Raw genomic sequence first — 27,771 nt, forward strand, 5'->3', positions numbered from 1 at the left:
AATGAATGTGGGGAAGAGGGGAAGACATATGAAACGTCATTAATGTTAATTCTAATCACTTTTTTGGCTATTAAGCGCAAATTAGTGAAGGCGATGTTAAATGTCATGGTCTGTCCAGGGAATCATGCAGAGGGTGTGTGTGTGTGTGGGGGGGGGGGGGGCAGAATAGGTTCTCATTTGCATACTGAAGATCCAACTGAATTCTTGTCAGGATTGATATAAAACGAACCAGAGCACTAAACCGATGATGTTGACACGTGGTGTTAAAAAACACATACGTTCTTTGGCGGCTGATTGCTCATTGTTCGCTGGCTCAAGGTTATTTTCTTGAGCTTCTCATCACGAGAATGTCATTCCCTTGAATAATTCCACTCAGGCTTCTCTTCCTTTTTTTTGGCTTTAAGGTTCCAGGGGTATTTAAGACCAATCACGTCAGTGTAAAAAATAATTCATCCCGCCTAAGAAAAAATTACATGACTGGAATGTATGTATTTCCTGATTCTGTCTCAGAATTTAGTACCCTGCAGTGTTTTAGGACAGGGCTGTATATAGTTGCTTATATATGGCTTTGGTTTGGTGTAAAACTATTAAACAGACTGATATATCTTTAAGAAATAATCACTATTCACAATTCCGTATTTGTGAGTTTTATGAACAAAGTCTGAAACATCCATCCATGAAAAATAAAACAACAAACATGACATTTTATTTGACAGATCACCAAAGCGAAGTCCACACAGTCCTCCTATGCATAGTGCACAGAGGGCTCTGCATCGCTCTCTCTCTCTCTCCTCCCCTCTCTCTCTCTCCCTCTCTCCTCTCTCTCCCTCTCTCTCCCTCTCTCTCCCCCCTATCTCTCTCTCTCTCCCCCCTCTCTCTCTCTCTCTCCTCTCTCTCTCTCCCCCTCCCTCTCTCCTCTCCATCTCTCTCTCTCTTTCTCTCTCTCTGTCTCTCTCTCCCTCTCTCATTTCTCTTTCTGCTTGTGGTACATATACATCCCCTTTCTATTCGTTACTGTCAACGTTGGTGGAGTTGCAGGAGGCGCAGGGAAGCACAGGGGGCAGAGGTCACCGTGTGAAGGTCCTCCTCAGGCAGGAGGGGTGCCTGTGGAAGCTGTCACTCTGACCCCCTCTCCCTCCCGACCTCCCCCTCAGAGCGCCTTCACTCTCCTATTACCACAGGCTCCAGGTCATAACCTTTTCTGTGGCATTTGGCGATTCCGGAACCCTTTGATTAGTGCAATATTTACATATTTCTCAGTGGAGAGGGCATTCTCGTGTCGCCGACACTTGAAGTGTTGTAAAATGTGTTTGGCCTTTTGCCTGGATTCCCGAGCAGAGCTCTACTGTTCTGTGTATGTGAGTGTGTGTTTTAAGTTTATTTAGACCCCCCCCCACCCACCCTCACACGGTACAAGTGTCATTTGGTCTGGGTTGGTGTTCGATGTGGCCCTTGTCCTCCTGAAGATGGTAGTTTAGTGACCATTAGAGCAGAATGCTGCCCTCTGGTGGCATGCTCAGATCATGCCCACGGACACAGCCACAACAGAGACAAGAGACACAGGAGAGATAGTCTGAAGAGACGGTGCAGACATGTTTACATACTAGAACAACAGCAAAGAGCACTGAAGATATGGCTGTGAGTGTGAGCTGTAAGGTATACTGTACATACAGTAATACTCCCACTAAGGTCCGAGCTGTGTATTGTAAAGGGAAACGTGATCTTTTGTGTCTGTCTGTGGGGTGAAAACAGACTGTATGATCACAAACATTTATAAAAAATAGGCCTAATGAGTTCTTTCCATAGGTGGTTTTAATTGGCAATTTGTCTTTATTTTTCATGGTTGGACTTAAAAGCCTGTAAAAACTCCAAGAAATCAGCTCCAAGTGATTTAACTTTTAACACATAATATGGACACGTGATCGTAAACAAATGTAAGCCAGGTTTGAAATGATTATGGTTTAGTCAAATATGATATGTTTGAGCATCTTGAGGTCAATTTGCAGTCTACAAATGATTTGTAATGATGTTCCGTCCCCCCAACTATCCGCTCAAGACAAAATCTGCCAGCGGCTGAATCAAGTTGATAATCCCTGTAGTACTCTACCCTGCAAAAACTGCATTTCACAAGTTTATTCATGTTCAAATGGATAAATCTATTCAGAAGGCACATATCATATCAGTCATCAAAATGGAGTCTGCTGCCTGAAGGTTGATCCTCTTTCCTCTCTCTCTCTCTCTCTCCCGTCAGTGAGACAGAAAGCAGAGATGTCAGGGAACAGGTTTCTCAGTGAGTGCTGCCTGCGTGGCCGTCATGTTACTGAGGGGGGGGGGGGGGGGGGGGGGGGCGACAGGCAGCTGCTGTCTCTCTGTCTTTCCACCGGCCTGCAGGCCTCACTGGCATTAACGTCATGTGCCATGTTCTCTGGGAAAACCTGTCACTCACCACTCAGTCAGTCAGTCCTTCAGTCAGTTAGGTCTCAAAGCACACAGTCACAGGCTAGTACATGAAAAGGACTGGTAAAAGTGAGGAGCAGGTCTGTCAAGTCCTAGGGCAGTCAGTGTGTCTCTGCAATAGGTGGTGAGACTGGGAGTCCATTTTTGAACATCGCCTCAAATGGACTTAGGCAAAACATCAGAAATAGAAACAAGCTCAAGCTATTTTTCCACATTAAAGGCCAAATGCAGCCATTTTTTTAAATCAAATCATTCTGAGTATTAAGTACCTCTACTGTTTCATTTTTTAATTCAAATTGGCAGAAATAGCTTTTTAGCAACAACAAGAAATGCTCAAGCAAGAATTTTGCTAGGTGTGTCTGGGAGTGGTCTAAGTGGGGAGGGGAAAACTAGTTGTTACTGGCAGAGAGGTTTGGAACACCAATTTACCACCTTGTGATGCCACCAGGCAAGCCGAAACGTCCGCCCAAGCAAACCTTCTGATTATAGAAGGCCCTGTGTAGATTGTATTTTCAAACAGCAACTATCAGGAAATAACACTGATCAAACACAGGGGAAATACATTTTGACTGAACTGGGCCTTTCATCACACGTGTCAGAAAACATCTAATTTCAAGTGTCACATGTGGTTCATAAAAAAATATGGTCAACCCCTGAAAAGGTATTTTTGTTTCTTCTTAGTCTACTACCATGCTTGCATCTGAAAATGGTTTCTGCCTAATGTTACGAAGTCGAAAGTCAGTTCTCTGTATTATAAGAATAGTTGAATAGTCGTGTTCATTTAAGGCACGAAACAAAACAAATACGTTTTAGAACCTTGTGCAAACGAGTGTTTGTTTTTGGACAAGTTCAGGTAGTTCTTCCCTATTTTCTTCCATTTGGTGCCTAATGAACATGACCCAGTACCTCTCTGGACCTGTAGGGGAGAGTGGGATAAGTTGAGATAAAGGGGTAAGTTGAACAACCCTTGTTTCTAAGGAACCACACACAAAATGAATGATTTGACAAAAACGTTAGGAACAGGTAATCATGTCATGGAATTGGTGAAGGAAGCAACCACATGGAGAAAGTGGTAAGCAAGTCAGGTTCAAAAACTAATTTATTCTGTTAAAAAAAAAAAAAAAATTGTTTAACTAGGCAAGTCAGTTATGAACAAATTCTTATTTACAATGACGGCCTAGGAACAGTGGGTTGACTGCCTCGTTCAGAGGGTAGAACGACAGATGTTTACCTTGTCAGCTCGGGGATTTGATCTCGCAAACCTTCCGGTTACTCGTCCATCCTTGTAGCTGTGTGGGCTAATATAGTCAAAATGTTTGCCTTGTGGTAAAGTGGCCATGGGCTAAATTTAGCCAACGGTTGAGCCAATGGCAAGTTGAGCAAATTGAAGTGTGTTTTTTTTCTCCCCAGGTGTAATGAAAGGCGTTATCACTGGAATGATGTTCAAAGTGTATTTAAATAGTGCCTGTTAGGTGTTAACCCTGTGTTAAATTATGCTTAAAATGATTACAAGACAAAAAAAAGTGATGTCGAATTGAATTTGGGAAATAACATAGACATGGTTTTAAAAAGGTAGTGGGAATATTTCATTCAGTCTAAGAATTTGTAGGCATCTTAACCCATACCCAGGGTAAGTTGTGCCAAGAGACCACTTTATTGGACAAGCTATATTTTCAAAACTGTAATGTTTACATGAATTCCGATTATTTCCAGGGATACACAACATCCTGAAATATATGTAGATACCTTTGTCAGAAAGAAAACTATATTTCCCTTGACGGAGTGATCCTTAATGTAAAAATAAATAAAAAATGGCACAACACTTCTTTCCCCTACAGGATGCTGCTCATTCTGTCACATGAGAGGAAGGGAGACTGATGAAACCGGTTGAATGGTGCCATGTTTTGTGTATTTAATGTGGACATGACATTTTCTGCAACGATGTACAAAACTTTAACAGAACTGAGAAGGCCTCAGACGAGGTAGAGCTTTCACATCGGGGACAGTGAAAACAAAGTATAAAAACTCATCAGAAAAGAATCAAATGAATCAACTCCTGTCTGCTTCTGCTCTGATCCTTGTAACTAATAAATACAGTTGTCAACCAGATACATTTCAAACAGTGTCATCTACGGGAAAATGACAATGTAGTTCATTACAAATAAAAAGCCAACAGACACACACGACTTGGAGGATTTGTTAAAACCCCAACCAAATAGAAATAACGACTTCCACCAAGTTCTTTGGGAGGGCACCCCTTGGATAATCTACTGAACAAGTCCTCATTTTTTTAAGCAAAGAGAGAGAGAGAGACTAAAAACACACTCTTTATGAAACATATTTCTGCGCCTATCATTTTCCATTAGAAAACTGAACTAATAAGCAGTGTAATACAAACCCAAACGCCTAAAAAAAATTCAAAAAAACATAGCAAATGAAATGAAATAATTTATATCTATAATAATAGAATAATAATCATTAAAAACCAGAGGTGACATTGAACTGAAGCACCTTAACCAGTCAAAGACTGAATGAAATGAAGACAGTGAAACGTGTTAAAGCAGTAACCTAGTCTAAGAGCACCGGAAATGCCATTTGGTATCTAACGCTGTAACGGGTTTGGTAAGATTAAAATACAGACAGACACACTTACATATGCACGCACAAATACTCACTCTCTCACTCCCGCGTGGTCTGCTCATATCTGCTAAGTCACACTTAGGGGTACAAATGTGTATTTTAGGAGTTCATCTTAAAAAGGGTCATTCAGTACAACGGTATTGAAGGGCACTAATTATTAAGGACACTACTTGATAGGCTATATTATCCGCTTCAAGTATTTGACTATCCTCATCGTTAATATGCACATACAGTAAGTGTAGCTATATTCAACACACCAAGTAACCGACACAGAACTCCTTTCATCTTGTGTTCATGTAAAAACTACTACTGAGGTCTCAAAGTAGACAGTATTATATCCCATGACAATAATTCCATATCTTTGACCCCCCCCACCCTACACACACACAAAAATATTATTCTAAACAGCTGATAATTATTCATTATTTTCCTATCTATCTCTGGCTCTCTGTCTCACACTTGGACATTTGCAGTGTCATGTACAGTGCACGTGGCCTTGCGTGCATACAACGTTTGCTCAAAAAGACCGTCTGACCAATCGTCTGCTTGTCTGAATGAACATGTTGACATCCTTGCACCAAAACAAGAATGACTAACTTATTAGAGCGTCACCTCACCTGGGCTGTGTTCATTAGGCACCAAACGGAAGAAAGTGGACTGAAACAGGGAGGGCGCCCATCTGGTTTTGTCCAATCAGAAACACTAATTTTGGTTTCCCGTTGCAAAATGTTTTTTTTGGTGTCTGCCCTAACAAACAGGACCCAGGTACTTACATTTCAATGTAATCCAATAGTCATAGGCATGGCTATTAATCCAGGAGGCGTTTTATGAGGGCAACTTTGAGAAAAGAAAACATCACACATATGGTTACAGTGAAGCCTCTCCTTATATCGTATATACAGTATGCAAGCATGGCTTTGGTCCTCACTTCACACCTGGCCGTATAAAAACCAAAACAAGCTTTTATTGCAAAGGAGGTAGTATGCAAAGCGTCTAAAAGGGAGTCTAATACGCAGAGGTAATCAAGAAGGGGCAAAACACGCACACACACACAAGCCGCACACACACACACACACACACACACACAGCAACCCTACGACGGCGCTGCAGCCATCAGAAGCAAAACACTGTCTTCATCAATGCTCTCTGAAAGCTTTAGACGCCTGACCTCTCAAAAGCCACTGTTGTGAGGACTAGCTTTTAGTCTTATTCAAGTAGAAAGGAGAGCAAGGGCAACTTGAACCAAACAGTCTGACCACTTTGTTCCTGCTAAGAGGTTTCAGTAAGTGGGTATAATTTGAGGTTGGAGGTGTGGGTGTGGGAGGAGGACTACGCTCGGATCAGAGGGATCAGAAAATACGGCCTCCTCTTCTTCTCCTCCACAATAATTGAACGAGCGTTAAAACCGCACGCTCGTTTATACCCCCCATTAAAAGCGCACACTCTTTTTAATGAGCGGTAAAGCAGGCACCTCCTCTCACACTGTCATTAGCCCTCTCTCCTTCCCTCTCTCTCTCCTTAATGACCGGCCAAACAGCCTCGGAGTCAGATCGTGTAGTGGTCACTCCACTTCAGCCAATCATACTGGACTCATTATAGTGGTCCTCGAGAGGATGGAACACACACACACACACACACACACACACACCGTCTTAAGCTTGTCAAGTTAGCTGTCGGAGGGTTAGCCAAGTGTGTTCAGTTCAGTCAGTGTAAGCATCGCCAACTTGGCTGCTCCCTTCTGCCGTGTGTTTTTAAGGGATCAGTGTCCTGAGGAATGCACAAAACCATTTCATCACAATCTAAATCAAATGGGGAAAAATAGGAAAACGGAAAGCTATAGGGACGCCGCCATGCCGTCCTTGCCCATGGGTCCGCAGAGGGAAAAAACAGCATTTGTTTGCACAGTGTCCGATTTTTCTTCTCTTTCCAAGAAACCCTTTTCTTTCTTTTTTAAACACATTTCAAATAATCATGGTCATATTTCAAACCAAAACGGCAACGGGGGTGAGTTCACGCTGATGTCACTCTGTCAGGTGGTGTCTCTGACACAGCTCTCAGTTCTCTCTGCTGTCTGTGGGGAGGGGCTGGGAATATGGATGGAGTCTCCAGCTCTATCTTAGGCCCTGGGGATGTCACGTTGGTGGGTCTGTTATTAGGTCGCGGTGGGTCGGTGGTGTTGGGTGAGAACCAGTCTCCCGGCTCCTCCTCCTGATCGTGGTCCAGTCCCGGTGGTCTGTAATCAGGGTACTGGGCGTTGTCGAAATGTACGTGGTGGACACTCTGGACGTGGGTCTTCAGGTTCCCTTTCTGAGAGGCTCGGTACGGGCAGAGGCGGCATCGGAACGGTCTCTCCCCTTTGGGACACACACAGCAACACACACACACACACACAGAGGTCAGAGGTCACACAGAGGGCAGATATGGCATGACCTTTCATAGAGTACGGGTGGTGGCAGAACTCTCCCCTGGAACGATTTCATTTGAGGGGGATTTAATACAAGGAACAATACATAGAATGATGTAAACCATGCTGGGACTGACTGTAGGTAAACAGCACAATGAAGAAGACCTGTATACAAACACACAGTTATAACACAAACAGGCACAAAAATGAATTTAACCCCAAATCATGAAACTTCATGGCAACAGACGTCTAACCATTCAAATATACTGCACCTGATTCCAAAAGCAACACGTCAACTTTCCTCTTTTCTAACCTACATGAACCTGCCCTCCTCTCCTGTGACCATTCATTTCTCTCTCTCTCTTTCCCTCAAGTCAGCCAGCTCCGCCCACTCGCTTTGCTAATTAGACTGACCCACAAACGGGCTCTGGCGCCAATCACATAAATAAGCAACGGCACACCTGAACTAAACAAATGAAAATGCCGTTTAATTGCGCCTAATTATCATTATGATAAATGGAAGAATATAAAATGGGGGAAAACAAATGACTCCTTCTGCCCTCAACCTCTCATTCCCTCTCTCTTACCTGAAGAAGAGGCAGAAAAATATGTGTGTTATCATACATCATTATCATGAGGGAAATAAAAAAAAAAAAATACACAATGAATCAAAAAAGAATCTAGAAGCAGAGCCTGGCGATCAGGCGGGCAGGTTGAGACGTGAGCGGAAAGCGAGCACCTCTAGGACACCGTCGTCCTGTTAGGAAGCGAGGCGGGGAGGCAGGCTGGTTGGGAGTGGTGCACTAAATTACACTAAAGGTTATCGTCACCGTAAAGCACCGCCAACACTACATCTAATTGGACCCCGACGCTGTTTCTTCTCCCATCATTCATAGCGTCGCGATACATTTGCGGATGGGTGATTCATTAAGATGGAGGTGCGGCTTGCGGACCTGGCTCTCTCCGAATGTCAAAGCAGAGGAGATTTACCTCACCCAACCCTCTCTCGTTCTCTCTCCCCCCCTCTCTCTTTCTCTCAGAAAACGTTCATCTGATGCAGAGAGAAAAAAGAGACATTTTGTGTGTTCTCAGGGCCAATCCTTCACACGGGGACAGACTACCCAAACTGTATTGTTGCCGTCTACGGTTCTAGTGACTTGGTGACATCACGAAATATGTGGAGTCTGAAAGCGGATGATTCCCGGAAGGAAACATAACTCATAGTGAAAATGACAGAATGAGTAAAAACAATAAGGACAGAAGCCCAAGCAAACATGCAGGCATGCAAACATACACAGGAAAACACACATGCACACTAAACTGACGGGCATGAGGATACGGGAAGCAGCAACCCAATGTGAATCTAGGGGAGCAACATACTTGTTTGGGAGCTTCCGAGGAGTTGGTTTGAGCGTCAGCACCTCGGAGTCCGTTATAATCAAACACGACTGTGGGGAAAAAGGAGGGTGAGGGGTGGGGGTGGGGGGGGGGGGTGGGGTACTTGTTAAAAAATAAGTCTCCATTCACCTGCATCACCATTAGCAAACGCTACCATCAACCACAGCAACAACCAGTTAGTTAGAGAGAGAAAACACAACAACAGCAGAGCAGAGTGGAACTAGATGATGATGATGATGATGGTGATGATGATGATGAGACCTGGTGGAGTGAAGCCAGTGATTTAATATGACACAGACATGCTAATGGGAGGCTTCGGGGTGACTGGCCTTTCGCGTGAGGGATGACATCCATGCTGAAGAAAACCATCGGTGACAACATTAATTACAGCTCACTCTCTGTGTGTGTGTGTGTGTGTGTTTGTGCGGTGTGTGTGTGTAGGGTGCGTGTGTTTACAGTGGATGCTGGGGGGGGGGGGGGACTCCCTCTGCATCCCTTGTAGTTTGGCTCCTGTCACTTAGCATCACTGGCTGTGCTGCATATCATTCACACTCTCCATAAAGAAGTTACTTATCTCACTGTCTACCACTATTACAGCTGCCCCCCACTGATGGACACGGCCAGAGAGGAGAGGAGAAAGAGGACAAAGGAGAGCAAGGAGGCACAATAACTGGTTTGGCGGCTGAACAAGGATGCGTGATAATGGAGACATATGTTGGCACGATGGACAAATACTACAGTTCACTAGCGTGCACAATTCCTTCTCTCTATCTGGCACGTGATTAATAACGTACACCATTTGTCACAGGTCAGCAAATCATATTAGTTTAAAAAGCTATAGACAGCTATCCTGGTCAAGGGCAAAGAATGGACCCACAGGCTGAGGAGCGCAAATGAACAAATAATGTAGTTGAATGTTACTGATGTTCAGTATTGGATATGTTATTGTATGCATTGTATATGTATGTGTGTATATGTATGTGTGTGTACACGTGTGTGTGTGTACGTGCATCTGTGTTTGTGCGCACATACATATACACATGTGCATTTATATACACACCTGCTTGTGTGTGTGTGTGTGTGTGTGTGTGTGTGTGTTTTAATCCCCATTTACCTGTGTGGGATCTCATGTGTGTGCGGAGGTGACTGGGCTGACTGAAGCTCTTCCCGCACTCTTGGCAGCCGTATTCCCCTTGTCGACCCAAAGGCCTCAGCATCCCTACAACAGAGAGAGAGAGAGAGGAACACAGATTAAAACGTCCTCTTTAAACACACGTCATCCGGGAGAACCGAGAGAAGGATATGGGAAGGGAGAAAGAGAGAGGTAACAGGTACAGGGTGATAAAATAAGAGTAAGGGTCAATTGGGAATTTGGAGAAAAAGAAAAAAAAATGAAAATCCACACAAAAGACCTGATGACCAAAATTAAGATGTAGAGATGGATGGGAGGATGGAAAACAAGAGGGAGAAAAGCCGGGAAGAACTAGATGAAGTGCACACGGTCCGCACCTGCTGCCTCGACCTCTGAATGCTCGGCTATGAAAAGCCAACTGGCATTTACTCCTGAGATGCTGACCTGTTGCACCCTCTATAACCACTGTGCTTATTATTTGACCCAGCTGGTCATCTATGAACATTTGAACATCTTGAAGAACGATCTCGCCGTTAAATGGCCATGTACTGTTATAATATCCACCGGCACAGGTCAAGGCAGAGATGGCGTGACCTTCCAGAGAGGACAGGTGGTGGCAGAACTCTCCCCTTGAGCGGTTTTATTTGGGAGGGATTCAATACGAGGGAACAACACATAAAATGACGTAAACTATGTACTGTTATAATCCCTACACAGCCAGAAGAGGACTGGCTCCCCCTCAGAACCTGGTTCCTCTCTACATTTCTTGCCTTTCTAAAGGAGTTTTTCCTAGCAACCGTGCTTCTACATCTGCATTGCTTGCTCTTTGGCGTTTCAGGCTGGGTTTCTGTGTCAGCACTTCGTGACATCTACTGATGTAAAAAGGACTTTGGAAATATATGTAATTGATTGATGGATTGATTGGATGGATGGATTTAAATGAATGGAACACAGGGCCACCGACAGACATGGTCAGACTAGTCTCTCGTCTCTGGCTGGTGAGAACTAGCCTCAACTCTAGTAGAGAAGAGTAGAGTATAGAGAGGGAAGAATCATTAGTATGTCTAATGTGTCATTATGGGAGGCTACCTCCAGGGGTTGGACTGCAGCTGTCACACAGCATCATCTCAGGCTCTGACAGGCAGACACACACAGCTACACGGCCGCCGCATAAATTACAGCCAATTAAAACGCCCCGGCTGTGATGTGCCCGCTCCGCCGACCAGCCCGCGTGTCATCACATGTCAGGTGTGTGTGTGTTTGAGGGAGAGAGAGAGAGAGAGAGAGAGAGAGAGAGTGTGTGTTCTGTTTATTTGTACGCGTGTACATGTGCAGAAGTGGGAATATAAAAGATCTTTGATGATGCAGGAAGACAGCAGGGAGACGAGAGAGACCAACTTGGTCCATCCATCGTCCATCCATCGTCACATAACTCCCTTTCCTCCCCACCACCGCCACTACCAAACCCCTCCTATGACCTCTTCCCCTGCCAGCCAAAAAGCCCCGGGGGTGTGTGCAATGAGTGAGGGGGTGAGTTCCCAGCCCTGCCTTGGCATGTACCTGGGCTCGTGGTGCCCGCCGGTGGTATGGGTGACAGGGGAGTGGAGGTGACTGAGAGTGTCTCTGGCAGGCCTAACCCTGCCTGGCCCCTGGAAACATCCAGCCAGACTCACAAGCCTCTCTCTCTCTCTCGCCGAGGCACTAATGAAAGACAAGTGAGCTGGACTAAACACACTAATGCACACATACACCCCCCCCCCCCGCCACACACACACACAACACACACACATCCTGGCTTTCTCAAAAAAGGTCACTTTATAGCATCTGACTCAAAGGGCTAAGGCGGAGCGTGACGGTATCGGCCTGGACGGGTGACAGCGATGTCATACGTCTGCCTCCCAGGCTGTTTTCTCTCTCTGGAACATGGGGAGGAATAGAAGCCTGCCAGCTGGGTGTCTTAAGCAGAGGCCCACTTGACCTTAGGAAAGTAGCAGCAGAATACGGGGGAAATATAGGATGTTTTGGTAATCACCATTTCTAAAGCAGCTGCTGCTGGGTTAATTATTATCTCACGTCTCTCGCTCTTTGCCTCTCTCTTTCAATCTTTCTCCCTCTCTTTCTCTCTCCCTGCCCTTCTCTCGCTCGCTCTCTCTCTCTCTTTTTATATATATCTGTAGCTCTCTTTCTTTCTCTCTTTTTACATATCTCTCTCTCTGTCTCCCCCCGTCTGTGAGAGTATCATCAGCCGGAGCCCTGATCCAAACAGTTGCGACAGGTCAACGGGAGAGTGGAGATATGCCTTGCAGAACAGAGACCCACGAAGGTCCTGCCACATCTTTCACTGTTATAACATCACTCCCTACCAGTGGAGGCTGGTGGGAGAAGCTATAAGGAGGACTGGCTCATTGTAATAGAATGGAATCAATGGAGCGGATTCAAATATGTGGTTCCCATATGTTTGATGTGTTTCATACCATTCCATTGCCGCCATTACAACGAGCCCGTCCTCCTATAGCTCCTCCCACCAGCCGCCACATCTCCCTACATATAGAACACACACTGCCCCAGATACAGCTTTTTTACAATATAAAGTACCTCTTGTGCTCGTACACACACACACACACACACACACACACACACACACACACACACACACACACACACACACACACACACACACACACACACACACACACACACACACACACACACACACACACACAGCTACTTTAATGCATCTCCCTTTCGTTATTTATGCCCCTGTCAGTCTGGCCAGTCGTCCTGTCTATCAATCATCTTCTGCCAGATGGTGCGTGTGTGTGTAGACGTGCGTGTGTGTGTGTGCGTGCGTACAACTGAGCCTACGTGTTCGTACTGACCACCTCAGGGGCCAGTCCCTCTGGTAGATCCAGTCCAGTGACGCCAGCCCACCACATGTGATATAAGCTGTCAATCAGCGAGCCAAAAAAGGGCTGCTCAACATCTCCTGGCATCTGGCCTTTCCTCTAAACACATGATCCCGAGGCGTGTTTATCATCATCCCTACTGCCCTTCTGACTGTCTCCCCTTCTCATCACAGCACTGACAGGCTACTCACAAAACACCGACTAGAAATATATCTGAATATTATAGTAGTGTTTGTGAAAAGGGTGACTTTTATGCCAGAGGGTGACTTTACAGTCATTAAAGATATCTTGTCAGAGTGGACAAGATGAGTGGACGTTCCCTCTGCTTTCTTGATGTTATTTTGTGTCCAGGTCATGTGCCCAGTTCGCTAAACATACTTTCCTATCTATTTAAAGACCTAAGGTTGTTTGACAGCTCTGCCCTGGCTCTTACCTGTGGGGTCCAGTAGGGGGTTGGCGGCGCCCCAGCGGTGGTAGAGTGTCGCCAGGTCATTGGAGTTGCAGCTCTTCAGGAAGCTGAGGATGTCCATGGGCAGCTCTGGTGTCTCCACCCTCCGTGCCTCCTCCTGTTTCACCTCCGCACGCTGGGCTGAGGAGGAGGAGGAGGAGGAGGAGGTGGAGGATACCTGGACGGCGCTCCCATGTGTCTGGGAGTGGGAGGCTCCATAGCCCTGGCCTGCCGTGGTGGTGTTGTGGGCTGGGCGCTCTGCCCTGGGTCTGCCCTGGGACTGCGTGTGAGACTGGGTGTGGGAATGGGAGCTCCTGGGCTTGGGCTTGGGCTGGGGCTGAGGCGAGCTCCTGGCTCTGCTGTACTCTGCAAGGCCATGTTTGCTGGACAGCATGAATCCCAGGCCTTCCCGAGGCAACATGTACCTTTCCACCAGCCTGGTGGTTCCTCCGACACTGGGGCTAGGGGCTGAGGGTCGATGGGGAGCCCCAGGTGCAGTGCTCTTCTCCAGGGAGCCGGTCGAGCAGCCTCCCCGTGGGTAGATCTCCACCCTGGGCCTAGAGTTGGAGCGAGAGCGCTGGCCCTGATCCGGCACAGCCTCGCCTCTCTGTCTGCTGCTGCCTGCCCTGGGAGGCCGCAAACTCTGGGGGCCTGAGGCAGAGGAGGAGGAGGAAGAGGTGCTGGGTTGACTGGCTGCCCTGTCCCTGCTGTCCTTCTTCTGGCCCCCATTCAACGATGGGGGGCGTGTGCGGGGGGTGCGCACCACAGGGGGCAATGGGGGACACTCCCTCCCATCCAGAGCGGGAGGAGGGCCCGTGCGTCTCCTGGAGGACGAGCCCTCTCGGGGGCCCTTGAAGCTATTCTTCAGGAGGGCCCATTTGGGGGCCAGGGCGCTGCTGTTGATGCGATGGGCGACGGTCTGGTGCATCCACAGCACCTCCAGGTAGTGGGTGGAGTGGGAGCAGTAGGAGCACTTATGACTGGGCAGGCCCTTCTGCTGAAGAGCTGAGGAGGCCGGGCCCCTGTGGCCCTCAGCTCTCACACACAGGTCTAGAGGAGCAACACGGTGAGAGTCAGTGGGTGAACTGCTCTCGGCGGTGCATCTGTCTCTCGACGGTCGGGCAGAGAGGTAAGGGTGGGGGGTAGAGGATTGAGCAAACCCGTGGAGGAGAGCCCTCTTCAGCTTGGGGAAGCTACTCGGGGTGCCTCTCTCAGAGCTGGAGCTGGGGTCGGGAATAGGTCGGCCGTCACTGGTGTGCTGGAGACGTAGATGGGACAGGAAGGCAGAGGACTCTGTGCTGACAAAGTCACACAGGCTGCAGACGTAAGGCTTCTCATCTGTGGAAGGCAAAACAGAACAGAGATGGTTTGGTCACTTCTCTGAAACATTCAACAAGTGGTGGGAAAAGCACTCAATTGTCATACCTGAGATACTTGAGTCATTTTCTATAAATAAGGTAAAAATGAAAGTCACCCAGAAAAATATTACTTGAGTAAAAGTCAAAGTATCTTGTGTAAAAAAGTAGAGTAAAAAGTAAATGCATCAAATTCTTTATATTTTATTAAGCAAACCAGATGGCACAAAGATATTTTATTTACATTTTCTTACGGACAGCCAGGGGCACACTCCAACAAACAGTAGCTAATAGAGCCATGACTACAACGAACTCTTTCACATCAGGTAGCATAAAAACATATAAAACAGCACCTTGTGGCACAAAGAGACACACCGTTGTACATTGTAAATGTGTGATGGTGGAGCAGTGTACATTTGTATAGCGCACAATGTCCCGTGTGATGTGTTGTTATATTAATGATGTAGACAATGTTTTTTGTTGCCATCTGTTGCGTTATTCCTGTTTGGACGCCAGGAAGAGGACAGGCTGCCTGGGTAGCAGCTAATGTTGATCATAATAAATCCAGCGGTTGTGTTTAGTGAGTCCGTCCAGATCAGAGGTAGTAGGGATGACAAAACGTTATATTGATAGGTGCGCGAATTGGACCATATCGCTCCCCCGCCTGAGCACTCAAAACGGGGGAGGGGGTTTATAGCTTACAGTGCTCACTGCTTTGCAGGTCAGTCTATATCGGCAAGACATGCGTTATCCAAAACAAAAAAAAAACGTTGAGCAGCAGGGCAGCCTAGTGGTTAGAGCGTTGGACTAGTAACCGGAAGGTTGCAAGTTCAAATCCCCGAGCTGACAAGGTACAAATCTGTCGTTCTGCCCCTAAACAGGCAGTTAACCCACTGTTCTTAGGCTGTCATTGAAAATAAGAATTTGTTCTTAACTGACTTGCCTGTTTAAATAAAAGGTAAAAAAAATCTGCCTAGAGATTTGCTGGAAATAGTAACTGACAAGTTGAATTGAGTCATGTTCCATGAAAAATGGGGGTGTTGTGCTTCCTCATGACCAATTGGTGGCAGTGTTGGCCTAAATACCAAACAGTAAGAATATATGGAGAGAATCTGAATTGATACCTCACGTCCCCTCTCCTTGCCTCCTTCTCAAAACCAAATTGGAGCACGACGTCACCCAGATGAAACTGAGGGTTTGCACAACCAAAGAATTTCTGCTCAAACTGCCAGAAACCATCTCAGGGAAACTCTTCTGCGTGCTCGTCATCCTTACTTCAGTGGGCAAATGCTCACCTTCGATGGCCCTGGCACGCTGGAGAGGTCACGCTGCATGAGGCAAAATGGTGGTCACACCAGATACTGACTGGTTTTCTGATCCACGCCCCTACTTTTTAAAGTTATTTGTGATCAACAGATGCATATCTGTATTCTCAGTCATGTAAAATACATAGATTAGGGTCTATTTCAATTGACTGATTTCCTTATCTGAACTGTAACTCAAGTGAAATCGTTGAAATTGTTGCATGTTGCGTTTCAATTTTAGTTCAGTGTATATTTCTACTGGTTTGTAGAGTGCAGTAGTCAATGTTCACCACACGGTGGCATATACACAGAGTCCCCCCTGAACACACATAAACAGAACCCCACAATCTGTCACACACAAACATGAATACAAAAACACTCACACATCCACACTACTCCAGAGCATTGATCCCCCACCTCTCACTCTCTCTCCCTCATACAGGAAGAAACACAAACACACACAAATGTTCAGTAATACTTCCTGAGGCCCCTTCAGGCGGCAATCAGCAGTTGAAACAATAACAACGTGTGCTCCTCGCCCCTGGAGATGGGACTGGAGATATGCAACCACTCTCAAATTCATAGACAGAGCAATGGATGCAAGGGCAGACCTTCCAGGACATCAAAATGATAGTTTTAACCATGTTTTGACGCTATAGTGTGGATTTAAGTGTATTTTCTTTACAAACATTAGAGTCAAGCAAGCTTATATTCTGGGTTATGCTGGGGTACCGGAGTTGAACTAAGCTCATGGAGCATTTATAAGTTATATCCTTCAAGAATCAAATGGGCACACATCCTTCAATTATCATTACAAAAATGGATGAGGCAACTCCAGATTGCCCCCTTTAATTAAGGATGTGCCAGTGCCTTCTGATGTACAAGAACTCCCTTGCCCACCGAAACAAATGGACGCACACACACACACACACACACACACACACACACACACACACACACACACACACACACACACACACACACACACACACACACACACACACACACACACACACACACACACACACACACACACACACACACACACACACTTCGTAATTAGAACATGCCATTGCCATCTGCTTTTCATTTGGCTTCCCTATTGTCCACATACTACAGTGGCTAACACCCAGCCAGGGTTGAGCTGGAGGCTAATCCCTGTGTGTGTATGTGTGTGTTTTACATTTGACATTTTAGTCATTTAGCAGACGCTCTTATCCAGAGCTACTTATAGTTAGTGCGTTCATCTCAAGATAGCTAGGTGAGACAACCACATATCTCAGTCGTACATAGTTGGCTTCTTTACTGAGGAAAAATGTACCATCACATAAGTCAGTACCAGTAGGTGGTGTGCATGTCTGTGTTTGAGAAGGGGAAAGAACCTGGTTCCCATAGAGCTGTCGGTGCCAAAACCTGCTTTGCTGCCAAGGGGAAACCACGAGGGGGGGGGATAACATCCATCTGACATAAACAAACACTGGCTGGGATATCCGCCGTTAACTGCACTCCTCCCTCCCTCCTTCGCTTGCTCCCTCCCTCCTTCCCTCCCACTCAGCAGTCAAGGCAATCGAGACTGACACTGTAGCTCCTCTCCTCTACATGTGCTGCAGACATACAGGTGATCCTGGAACCCAGAAACCAAATCTTCCTTGCGCTCGCCAGTCTGTCGCAAGAGGCTATTGGGTGGGACTAGGAGACTAGATATCCAGCGCCTACAGAAGCCATACAAACATTCTAAACGTACATTACTCAGCCATTTAGAAAGCCGATCCACACTTCACAGGTAACGGCCTGAAAATGATCATGTTCTCCTGTACAGTATGTACTGTAGATAGTAAATAGGTTAAAGACAAGGCCTTGAGATACCGTCTCTGTCACCTCCCCTCCATGGACCTGATCATCCGAGCAGCACACTCCCGCAGCCATTCAGTCATGTTCCTTGGCACTTCCAAACTATAAACAACACCGTCAACACCGCAAACCTTGAATGAACCCCCGATTTGAGCGACTTAGGGACCGATTCAATCCAATCCACTTTAAGCAACATCCGCCTATCCGATGTTTTGACGGTGTCTGAGTTGGAACGGCGTAAGAGCTGTCAAATCCACAAGAGGCTCACGGTCCTAAAGCGGACATGGCCATTGGTTGCACGGAGTCGCATTAAGAGAAATCTTGCAGCCATGCAGCCTTGTTAACTGGAATGTGAGATGTAATCTACACCCTCATTAGGCTGATATAAATCCTTATTATTTTGTTTAATGATTTTAATTTTGAGCCTCATTATTTCTATACAACTGTCTCGCTGTGAACTTCTATTGCGAGTGGGACTGGTGTGGCTTCGTGACAATGGTCACATTTGACAGCTCCAACGTGGTTCCACCTCCGACACCTCCAAAACATCAGCTATGCGGTTATCGCCGGTTAACACTTGATCTGATTGAATCTAGGCCTTTGCTCACCTTCCAACCAGATCACCTGTGTCAGGACACTCAAGTGAAGTCTGGGAGTGTGTATGTGTTTGTGTGCATTTATTTGACGGTTTTTTGACCAGGTATGTTGACTCACGATACATTCTCATTTACAGCAACAACGCGGGGAAGAGTTACTGAGCAGAGGAATGGGATGAATGAGCCAATATTGGAAGCTGGGGAAGATTAGGTGGCCATGATGGTATGAGGGCCAGATTGGGAATTTAGCCAGGACACTGGGGTTGACACCCCTACTCTTATGATAAGTTCCATGGGATCCTTAGTCACCACAGAGAGTCAGAACACCCGTTTAACATCCCATCTGAAAGACAGTGCCCAACACAGAGCAATGTCCCCAATCACTGCCCTGGGGCAGTGGGAGACTTTTTGTTTTAGACCAGAGGAAAGAGTGCCTCCTACTGGCCCTCCAACACCACTTCCAGCAGCATCTGGTCTCCCAACCAGGTACAACCCTGCTCAGCTTCAGAGGCAAGTCAGCAGTGTCATGCTGCTGGTGCATGCTAGGTGTGTGTGTCCTCTGAGAGTATGTGTGTCCATTAGTAGTGTCTCTATAAATAACAAATCCCTGAGACGTGGGGGAGCAGGAGAGGCATCAGGGTGGCTGGATGGCGTCAGCGGGGATTAGGTAACTAGCCAGTGGAACATAGAGGGTATAGATAGGGCAGAGGACGCCCTACCAGGCCCTGTTACCTGACTGTCTGACAGGGGATCTGAGGTAGCTCTTTCCACCTTCTCCTCCCTACTTAATCCTCCACCCCCCTCCCCCTCTCTCCTCCCTCTCTGCAGATGACTTTGTCAACCACTTTGAAAAGAAGACTGACGTCATCCGCTTCTCATTCACTCAGCCTATTGAGTCCAGTGGTCCCACTGAACTACCCTATGCCTTGACTGCGTTCTTCCCTCTCTCTCCAGATGAAACCCTGCAACTAGTGAGGTCCGGCTGCCCAACAACCTGCCCACTTGACCCCATCCCCAGGTGACGTGGAGAGGATCTGTATCTGCAAGTACTCTCACTACTGGTGTCCCCCAGGGCTCGGTTCTAGGCCCTCTTCTCTCTATATACCAGGTCACTCGGCTCCATCATATCCTCTCATGGTCTCTCCTATCATTCAACTACTCAACTACTTTTATCCTTCCCCCTTCTGACACCCAGGTGGCGAAACGCATCACTGCGTGCCTGGCAGATATCTTAGCTTGGATGTCAGCCCACCACCTCAAGCTGAACATCGACAAGGTGTGGCTGCTCTTCCTCCCGGGGAAGGCCTACCCGCTCCAAGACCTCTCCATCACAGTTGACAACTCCACGGTGCCCCCCGCCCCGAGAATGCAAAGAACCTTAGCAAGACCCTGGACAACACCCTGTCGTTCTCTGGAAACGTCAAAGCAGTGACTCGCTCCTGCAGGTTCATACTCTACAACATCCGTAGAGTACGACCCTACCTCACACGGGAAGTGGCGCAGGTCCTAATCCAGGCACTTGTCATCTCCTGTCTGGACTATGCTGTTGGCTATCACCCTGCTTGCGCCTTCAAACCCCTGAAACTTATCCAGAATTTTGCAGCCCGCCTGGTGTTCAAACTTACCAAGTTTTCCCGTGTCACTCCGCTCCTCTGCACACTCCACTGGCTTCTTGTCGAAGCTTGCATCCACTACAAGACCATGGTACTTGCCTACAGAACAGCAAGAGGAACTGCCCCTCTCTACCTTCAGGCTGTACTCAAACCTTACATCTCCAACCCGAGCACTCCATTCTGCCACCTCAGGTGCCTTGACCCTCCCAGTAGCACAGCAGAGTCCCTGCCCATCTTCCCAAAAACATCTGAAACCCTACCTCTTCACAGAGTATCTTAAATAATCCCACAGCACTCCAAAAAAAGTTTTGTGAACTCCCCAACATGCTCACTCACAATCCATTGCTGTGATCTTAAAATCTCCTCAATCTCTCATTAGCCTGGTCCCAGATCTGTTGGTGCTGTCTTTGCCAACTCCTATGGTCATTGTGATGACAAACATGTTGAGTTGTCTATACTGCACTAACAGTTCTGGAACCAGGAACCCATGGCTCTGACTGTACGAGTTAATATTCTTAATGTTCTCATACATAGGATGTTATGTGCAGTAGCCTAAGGGACATGATAAGTAAGATCCATTCTCTGCATACTAACTGACTAAGTAAATGTTCCTGTCTGAGGATTTAGTACATGAATGACAAAACAGGAAGTTCACAACAGACATGAAAAGGTGTTTTCTTTTTTTCTTGTGTGTGGACAGTACGGCGAACAAAAAACCCTTCTCTTTTCTTTCTTTAGTCTAGTGAAGTTGCGTGTTCTCGTGCTATTTCTCAATTTCTCTCTGCTCCATTTTCAAACACTCTCGTGTTGAAAGCCGAGAGGGGAGAAAAAGGACAGATTTCTTTTCATGTAAAAAAAGGAGAGCAAAAACATATTCGCACAGATAAAAGGGGGGGGGGGGTTTCCTGAGACAGGAAAAGCTGAAATAGCACACTGCTCGAGCACGAAGAAAAGCTACTTCTATTTCTGACATTCTAAACCGCCAGGGAAGAGAGTGAAAGAGTAAGCTCTGATTCTTCACTGTGTATGAAAACATGATAAGCAGAGACATATTTTCAACAAGTTAGTGCCAACACTGACACCCACTCAAATACCTGTCTGTACCCTACTGAAGAACATACATACCAAGCCATCTTGAATCTTAAATCAACCAAGATCTATATGTTTATCATTAGTTGTTCCCAGTGTTTATTGCTCAAAGGGGTGAAGAAATGATAGGCATTCCAAAAATTCCATCTCCATTGTAAAGCCACTTTCAAAGCACAAGCTTTCATCAAACCACCCACTGACTTTTCATCGTGGTCTGCTTTTGTCAACTGTCTTGTTGTTTTCAACAGTGGCTTGAACACAAATGAGAATATAATGACCTGACATGATACAGTCTATCATCTTGTTTATGTAAAGCACACTCAAAAACAGATCCTGAGCAGTTCCGACTATCGCCACAGGGTGGCTCATGTCCCCACTCCATGTGGGGCTGAGTTGACGAGATGGAATCACAATGATAGGGATCTCACCAACAGATGTTTGCTAATGGGAGACTGTCAGGAACAGGGGCCTTGAAAGAGCTTGAAAAGGAATGAGCTCCTACAGCATGCTTAACATAGTCCTTACATTGAAGCTTATCTCTTGGATCTGTTGAGAACAGAGCTAAATATCTTGCTGTTGTCAGAGAAAGGGTTTGTTCACATTCTATTTCCTCTCAAATATTGCCCAATTCCCCCCTCACTAATCCAACTACTGTCACACGACAGAGGGCTTAAATTAGGGTCAGTAACTACTTAAATAACAGTTGAGGTATGTTCACTAACCTGTCAGTGGGACTGCGTTGGCGGTGCCCATCTCAGGGGCGTCCTCTCCCAGGGTGGAGGCTGGTGGTGAGTTCCCGTACCCTGGGGTGCTGGGCCTGCTAGGGGAGCCTGATTCGGGATCACTGGTGGATCCCCAGCGGTCCCCTCCTTGCCCTGCCCTGTTGTCCCCTCCGGACCCGGAACCCCTGCCCCCGTCTCGCCTCTGGTGGACCCGCTGGTGCACAATCATCTGGTGGCGGCTGCGGAACACCTTTCCGCACTCGAAGCACTCGGTGGACTTGGACTGGCTCTGCTGGGAAGAGGAGGAACGTCGGCCCTGGCGGGAGGAGGGACGGTACTCTGAGTCGCTCAGGCTCTCGGGAGTGTGCTCCCCAGGGGACGTGTGGTGGCTACTACCCCCTCCCCCACTGGCGCTGCTGCGTCTCCCTGAACGTCGCTCCCTCTGCTGACCCTCCAGGATGTAGTGGCTGCTCTCCTTCTCGTACACCACGGTCCCTCCAGCCAGGACCTCATCCCCTTCTCCACCTGCCTTTATACTGTATGTCTCCACAGGCTCAAGAACCCTGCCCCGCGTAGCCAGCTGCCAGGCCTGGTAGCTACAAACTGGGTCCAGCTCGGGGATTCTCTGGCCTAAGCGCCTCTTCTCTTCCTGGGGTTTTTCTTCGACAGCTGGCCGGAGGCTGAGGTAGTCCAGGAGGCGCCTTTTGGCACCGAGAGAGTCCCCGTTATCGCTAGGTCTTCTCTGGCCCTGTGTCAGCTGCTTAGCCTGGCTGTGGATCTTCTCGTGGGCCTTCAGACTCTCTCGGTCATGGAACAGGTTTCCACACTTGGAGCAAACCTGGTAAAGGCTTGTGGAGGTCACATTGGTCTCTGGGTCTTGGGCCACGTCGTTGATGGTGGCCGCGGCCTCTTGGGAGTCTGCCTTGGGTTTCCCCCGGCCGGAGGCCTTGGAGCCATTGTGGGTCTTCATGTGGCTCTTGAGGAACCAGGCTTCCCTGAAGCGGCGGCCGCACACCCGACAACAGTGCTCAAGGAGGCCTGCGTGTTTCTTCATGTGGGACTTAAGGAACCAGGCCTGTGTGAACACCTGGCCACATGTCTCACAGGGGAAGGCCCCATCAGTGACCTGAGTCCCTGCTTCTCCCTCCGTTGCCACTGCCTCCTGACTCACTGGGTTAGTCTCGTCCTCCATGTCGGCTGTGATGTGGACCTTCTCGATGTGACTGAGGAGTTGGTCCTCGCGCTGGGTCTGGTACCCGCACAGACGGCAGCAATATGGCCGCTGCTCAGAGCTCGACTTCTCCCTTTTGACGCTCCTCACCGCCGTCTTCCCTATGCCCTCTTCTGTGTTAGCGTCTCCGTTGACGACCCTGTTACAGGCCGAGCTGCTCTTCGTCGGACTGGTTCCACCGTCCAGGCCCTCAGACACACCCACTTCAACTGACCCGTCCTCTTCCTCCTCTGGCCCCTCCTCCTCCTCGGGGTGGTGGCTAGTGAGCGTGCGCAGCTTGTGGCTGCGGATGTGGACCTTGAGGTTGCCCTTCTGGGAGGCGCGGTGGTCGCAGTAGGGGCACTTGTAGGGACGTGCGCCTGTGTGGCGCCGCATGTGCTGCGACAGAGAGCTCTGGAAGGGGAAGCTGCGGCCACACACGTTGCAGTCGTAGGCTGAGGCCTTGTCTTCTTCCCCCTCTTCTCCATCTCCTCCGTGGCTGGCTTGGCCTCCCTCCTCCCCCACCTCCAGCCCTCCCGCCTGGGTCTCCATGGCCTCCACTCCTCCTCCTCCGCTCTCTCTGGGGTTCATGGTGCTAAGCCTCCCACTCCCACTCCCTGCCTGCGCTAGCTCGCTAACAGTGGATCTGCACTGCTATCTGCAGTAGCTCATCTAGCTCTAGCGTTCTCCGTCTGTATCAGCCAATCCCAATGCTATCTGTCCGTGCTCATCCACTGCCAACTGTAAGTGTGCATCCAGTGTTATTTAGCCCGTGTTCAACAGTCTTTTGCCATCTATCTTCAGTATGCCATCTATCTGTCTTCATCCATGCCCTGACAGTCAGTGAATCCAACACTGTCAATGTCTCTGTACCTGCTATACGGCCCTTTGTAAAATAGCTTACACAGCACTATCAGGAATCGTACATCTCTGGGTACCGTACACTGTGTCAGAAGGAATCAGTCATGGTATATGGCAACACATTAACAAGCTCTATCTCTGGCTGACACTGTTACTCCATGTCTCCTTTCTTTGGCTTTATTTTTCAGCATATCAGCAGCTTCCAGGTTGCATCACTCTCTGTGAGCTCTCTGCACAGCCTGTGCAGGTCCTCACCCTGAGAGAGAGAGAGAGAGAGAGAGAGAGAGAGAGAGAGAGAGAGAGAGAGAGAGAGAGAGAGAGAGAGACAGATCAAATGAAATTGAGTACTCACTAATTCTGATAAATGTTTCTAAATGTCTTTTATATCTTATTGAATTGTCAATAATCAACATAGTTATTTTGGCAATACAGAAAAGGAGAGAGAGAGAGAGAGCGAGAGAGACAGAACAAAGAGACAGCGTAAGCATAGCCAAAGCATGCCACTTCACCCACAGTGATCTGTTACACATTTGCATATTCATTAGTCCAGGTATGTGTCAGAGCATGCCGCACGTGCGTACGTTTCTATGTAAGTAGTGTGTGTTTGGGGTGATATCATATGTAGGTCTGTTGAAGTGTCAGACAGAGAGGGCCACACTGTGTGTGATTGTGCATGGCGCTGCCACTGACGCCACTCCAGCTGAGTCGACACTTTGCACACAATCGCACCGCAGTGCAACGTTCATTCACATCAGCAGGATCAGCGCCAGCAGCCTGAGCCTAGCCACCATATTCCCCACGCCCGCTTCAACTGACACTATCACATGGCAGGGATCTTAAGCACACAACAGGAAGTGGCTCTTTCTACTCTTCCAGAGTAAAGAGAGAGAGTGAGAGAGAGAGCGAGAGAGAGAGATCATTTATGAGTTGCTTTACACTCTCTCTCATGTCTCAATCTCACTGTTGCAAGTTCCACAATTCTGAATGTGGACTCAACAAAAGCCCAATTGAAGTGCAGGACACATACCAACAAAGGACAAAGGCACCAATTAATGTGAACTTTTTTACCTCGAAAATCCCCTTACTGTATTCAGATTCATTTCAATTTGAAAAGATACCAGAAGAGACTAAAAGGAATAATACATATATAGAAAGGCAGAATGATAGAGGAGTGAGTTGGAGTTATGAGGAAGGATGATTGACAGCATGATTACAGGTTATTACATCATCCACAGCTCATAGCTCACCGGGCTGAGTGACTGACTATCGTTATAAGTGTATAAATCGAGGATGAGGTGGGAAATGACGGGCTATCAAAACGCACACACACACACACACACAGCCATCACAGTGAGTAAATGGTGTTGCTTTAACACGGGGAGAGTACAACACCATATGTCAGTTTAACTGTGCCTGTGCAAGTTATCACAAAGCAGCTCTCATCTGCTGCACATGGACATCATACAGCAATATGTCAACAGCAAGTCAGGCATGAATGCGATACGTATTGAGGAAAGCCCATTGTACTTGTATCAGAGAAAAGTTAAAACCGGTTGAAGACTTTGGTTTCACCTCTACCCCCCCCCCCCCCCAACAAAAAAAAAACGAAGCACTAGTGGTGGTGTTCTCGAAGGTGCTGAAGACAGTATGTTTCATTGAGGATTTACTGAAAGATTCAAGGTCTGAATGCCAGGCACAGCCTAAAATGCTAAACACTCACTGTTAAATAAGTGAGACTGTACAGGTACATCAAAGCACTCTACCCTTCCCCTTAAGAGACTGCTTCCCTATGTACACAGCCATTGAACACTGGACAATTAAATAATGTTTACATACTGTTTTTACTAACTTTATATGGATATACTGTATTGTATTCATGGCTTATTCTATATACCTAGAGCTGTACACAACTTTTCTATTCATATCCTGTCCACACTGTCTATACACACCATTTATATACTCTGAGTGTACAAAACATTAGGAACACCTATTATTGAGTTGCACACTTTTGCCCTCAGAGCAACCTAAATCCGTTGAGGCATGGACTCTACAAGGTGTTGAAAGCCTTCCACAGGGATGCTGGCCCATGTTGACTCCAATGCTTCCCACAGTTGTGTCAAGTTGTCTGGATGTCCTTTGGATGGTGGACCATTCTTGATACACACGGGAAACTGTTCCGAGTGTTGTACCTCTTGATACAAACCGGTGTGCCTAGCGCCGGCTTCCATACCCCTTCCAAAGGCACTTCAATATTTTGCCTGGCCTATTCACACTGAATGGCACAAACCAACAAAGCATGTCAGAATTGTCTCAGGGCTTTAAATGCTTCCCTTAACTTGTCTCCGCCTCTTCATCTACACTGATTGAAGTGGATTTAAAAAAGGTGACATGAATAATGGATCACCGCTTTCACCTGAATTCACCTTGTCACTCTATGTCATGGAAAGAGCAGGTGTACCTAATGTTTTGTGCGCTCAGTGTTCTGATATTTCTTCATTTCTTGTTATCCTTTTTTAACTTTTGGGATTATGTGTGGACTGTTATTGTATTGCTAGATATTAGTGCAACGTAAGAATTTCGCTGCACCTGCGACAACATCTACAAATCTGTGTTCGCAACAAATACACTTTGATTTGATTTGATTAAAGTCAAGTCTAAGACAGAATGATTTTACTGGCAAAGCATTGAGCCTCAAAGAAAATATATTAGCAATCACAAAAAAAAAACTAAGAGACTATAAACTTGACTAAATCACACTAAAACAAGCCTTAAGCTAATTACATAAGGGCATTTCCATTTGTGTATGAAGTATTAAGTGATTCAAACTCATAATTCCTTTACCAAATTGGTAACGAAATTACCCAAAAATCAGTAACGGAATTACCGCAACTGAATTGGCTACAACGGGAAATCAGAGTAGTCACAAACTAGCTCTCTGTCCTCCCTTCCACTGGCACACTGTTATGTTCAGTTGATAACAACCCCTCCCTCTCTCTCAGCCTCTCTCTCCAGTTAATGTCACCTCTCCCAGCACTTACTGACACCTGCCCATAAGGCACCTCTCTTTCCATTTAATGTAACCAGCATTCTCACCCACTAAGCACTGGACCTGCATGGACATTGAAAAGTAGTTGAAATGTGGTCAGTCCACACTGGAGTTGATGTTAACGTCCACAGACAGACGGGACTGGACCAAATCCGAACCTATTATAGACGTATGATTGACAAGTTTGGAGTATTCTTTTTTTTATACGAGAACTACACTTTACTGTATTGCACGGAACTCTACTGCACTTTACTGAACTCAACCCTGCATTACTCTACCCTACTCTAATCTATTCTACTCTACTGCCCTGCTGTGCTGTTTTGAACTGCACTGCACTCTACTGTGCTCTGCTGTGCTGTTTTGAACTGCACTGCACTCTACTGTGCTGTGCTGTGATGTCCAAACTTGTGAAACATGAGGAGAATGAGATTCAGATACATAACTATGCATTTCTGTGCAGTACAGGTCATGTAATTCCGTTACCGTAATTCCGTTACCGGGTGTATATCCACTTCAGTTACTGTAGTTCAATAACCGAGAGGTTTTTTTTTCTTCAAATTCAAGGTACCATGTCATAGCTGACACCCCACTCTCTCTGCAGACATCTTTGAATTTTAATTCGGGGCAGATATTTAACAGAGCTTTTGGAAAACATGGTCACATAAAAACCAGAGGGAGATTTTACCCCAAACTCTGTTACACAAGTCTGTTACACAATAAATTAGTTTTTGTTGGATTT

General features: G+C 46.9%; 1 protein-coding gene across 2 annotated transcripts in view; it reads right to left on the reverse strand.

Annotated features, from left to right (window-relative positions):
* Positions 1-4,344: 4,344 nt before the first annotated feature.
* The window catches only part of LOC109903926 (zinc finger protein 516), a 52,391-nt gene continuing 28,964 nt past the window's right edge, over positions 4,345-27,771 (reverse strand). The window contains exons 2-6 of one of the 2 annotated variants that reach the window (XM_020500943.2): positions 21,916-24,242; positions 13,371-14,723; positions 10,014-10,118; positions 8,882-8,949; positions 4,345-7,451 (exon numbers count right to left, since the gene is read on the reverse strand). In XM_020500943.2, the coding sequence (XP_020356532.2) occupies positions 7,392-7,451; positions 8,882-8,949; positions 10,014-10,118; positions 13,371-14,723; positions 21,916-23,716 (3,387 nt within the window). In that variant the 5' untranslated portion in view covers positions 23,717-24,242 and the 3' untranslated portion in view covers positions 4,345-7,391. The remainder of the gene's footprint in view (positions 7,452-8,881; positions 8,950-10,013; positions 10,119-13,370; positions 14,724-21,915; positions 24,243-27,771) is intronic. The other variant, XM_031792003.1, reaches the window with a different exon arrangement.

Source organism: Oncorhynchus kisutch, linkage group LG2 (genome assembly GCF_002021735.2).
Source record: "Oncorhynchus kisutch isolate 150728-3 linkage group LG2, Okis_V2, whole genome shotgun sequence".
Classification (NCBI taxonomy): Eukaryota; Metazoa; Chordata; class Actinopteri; order Salmoniformes; family Salmonidae; genus Oncorhynchus; species Oncorhynchus kisutch.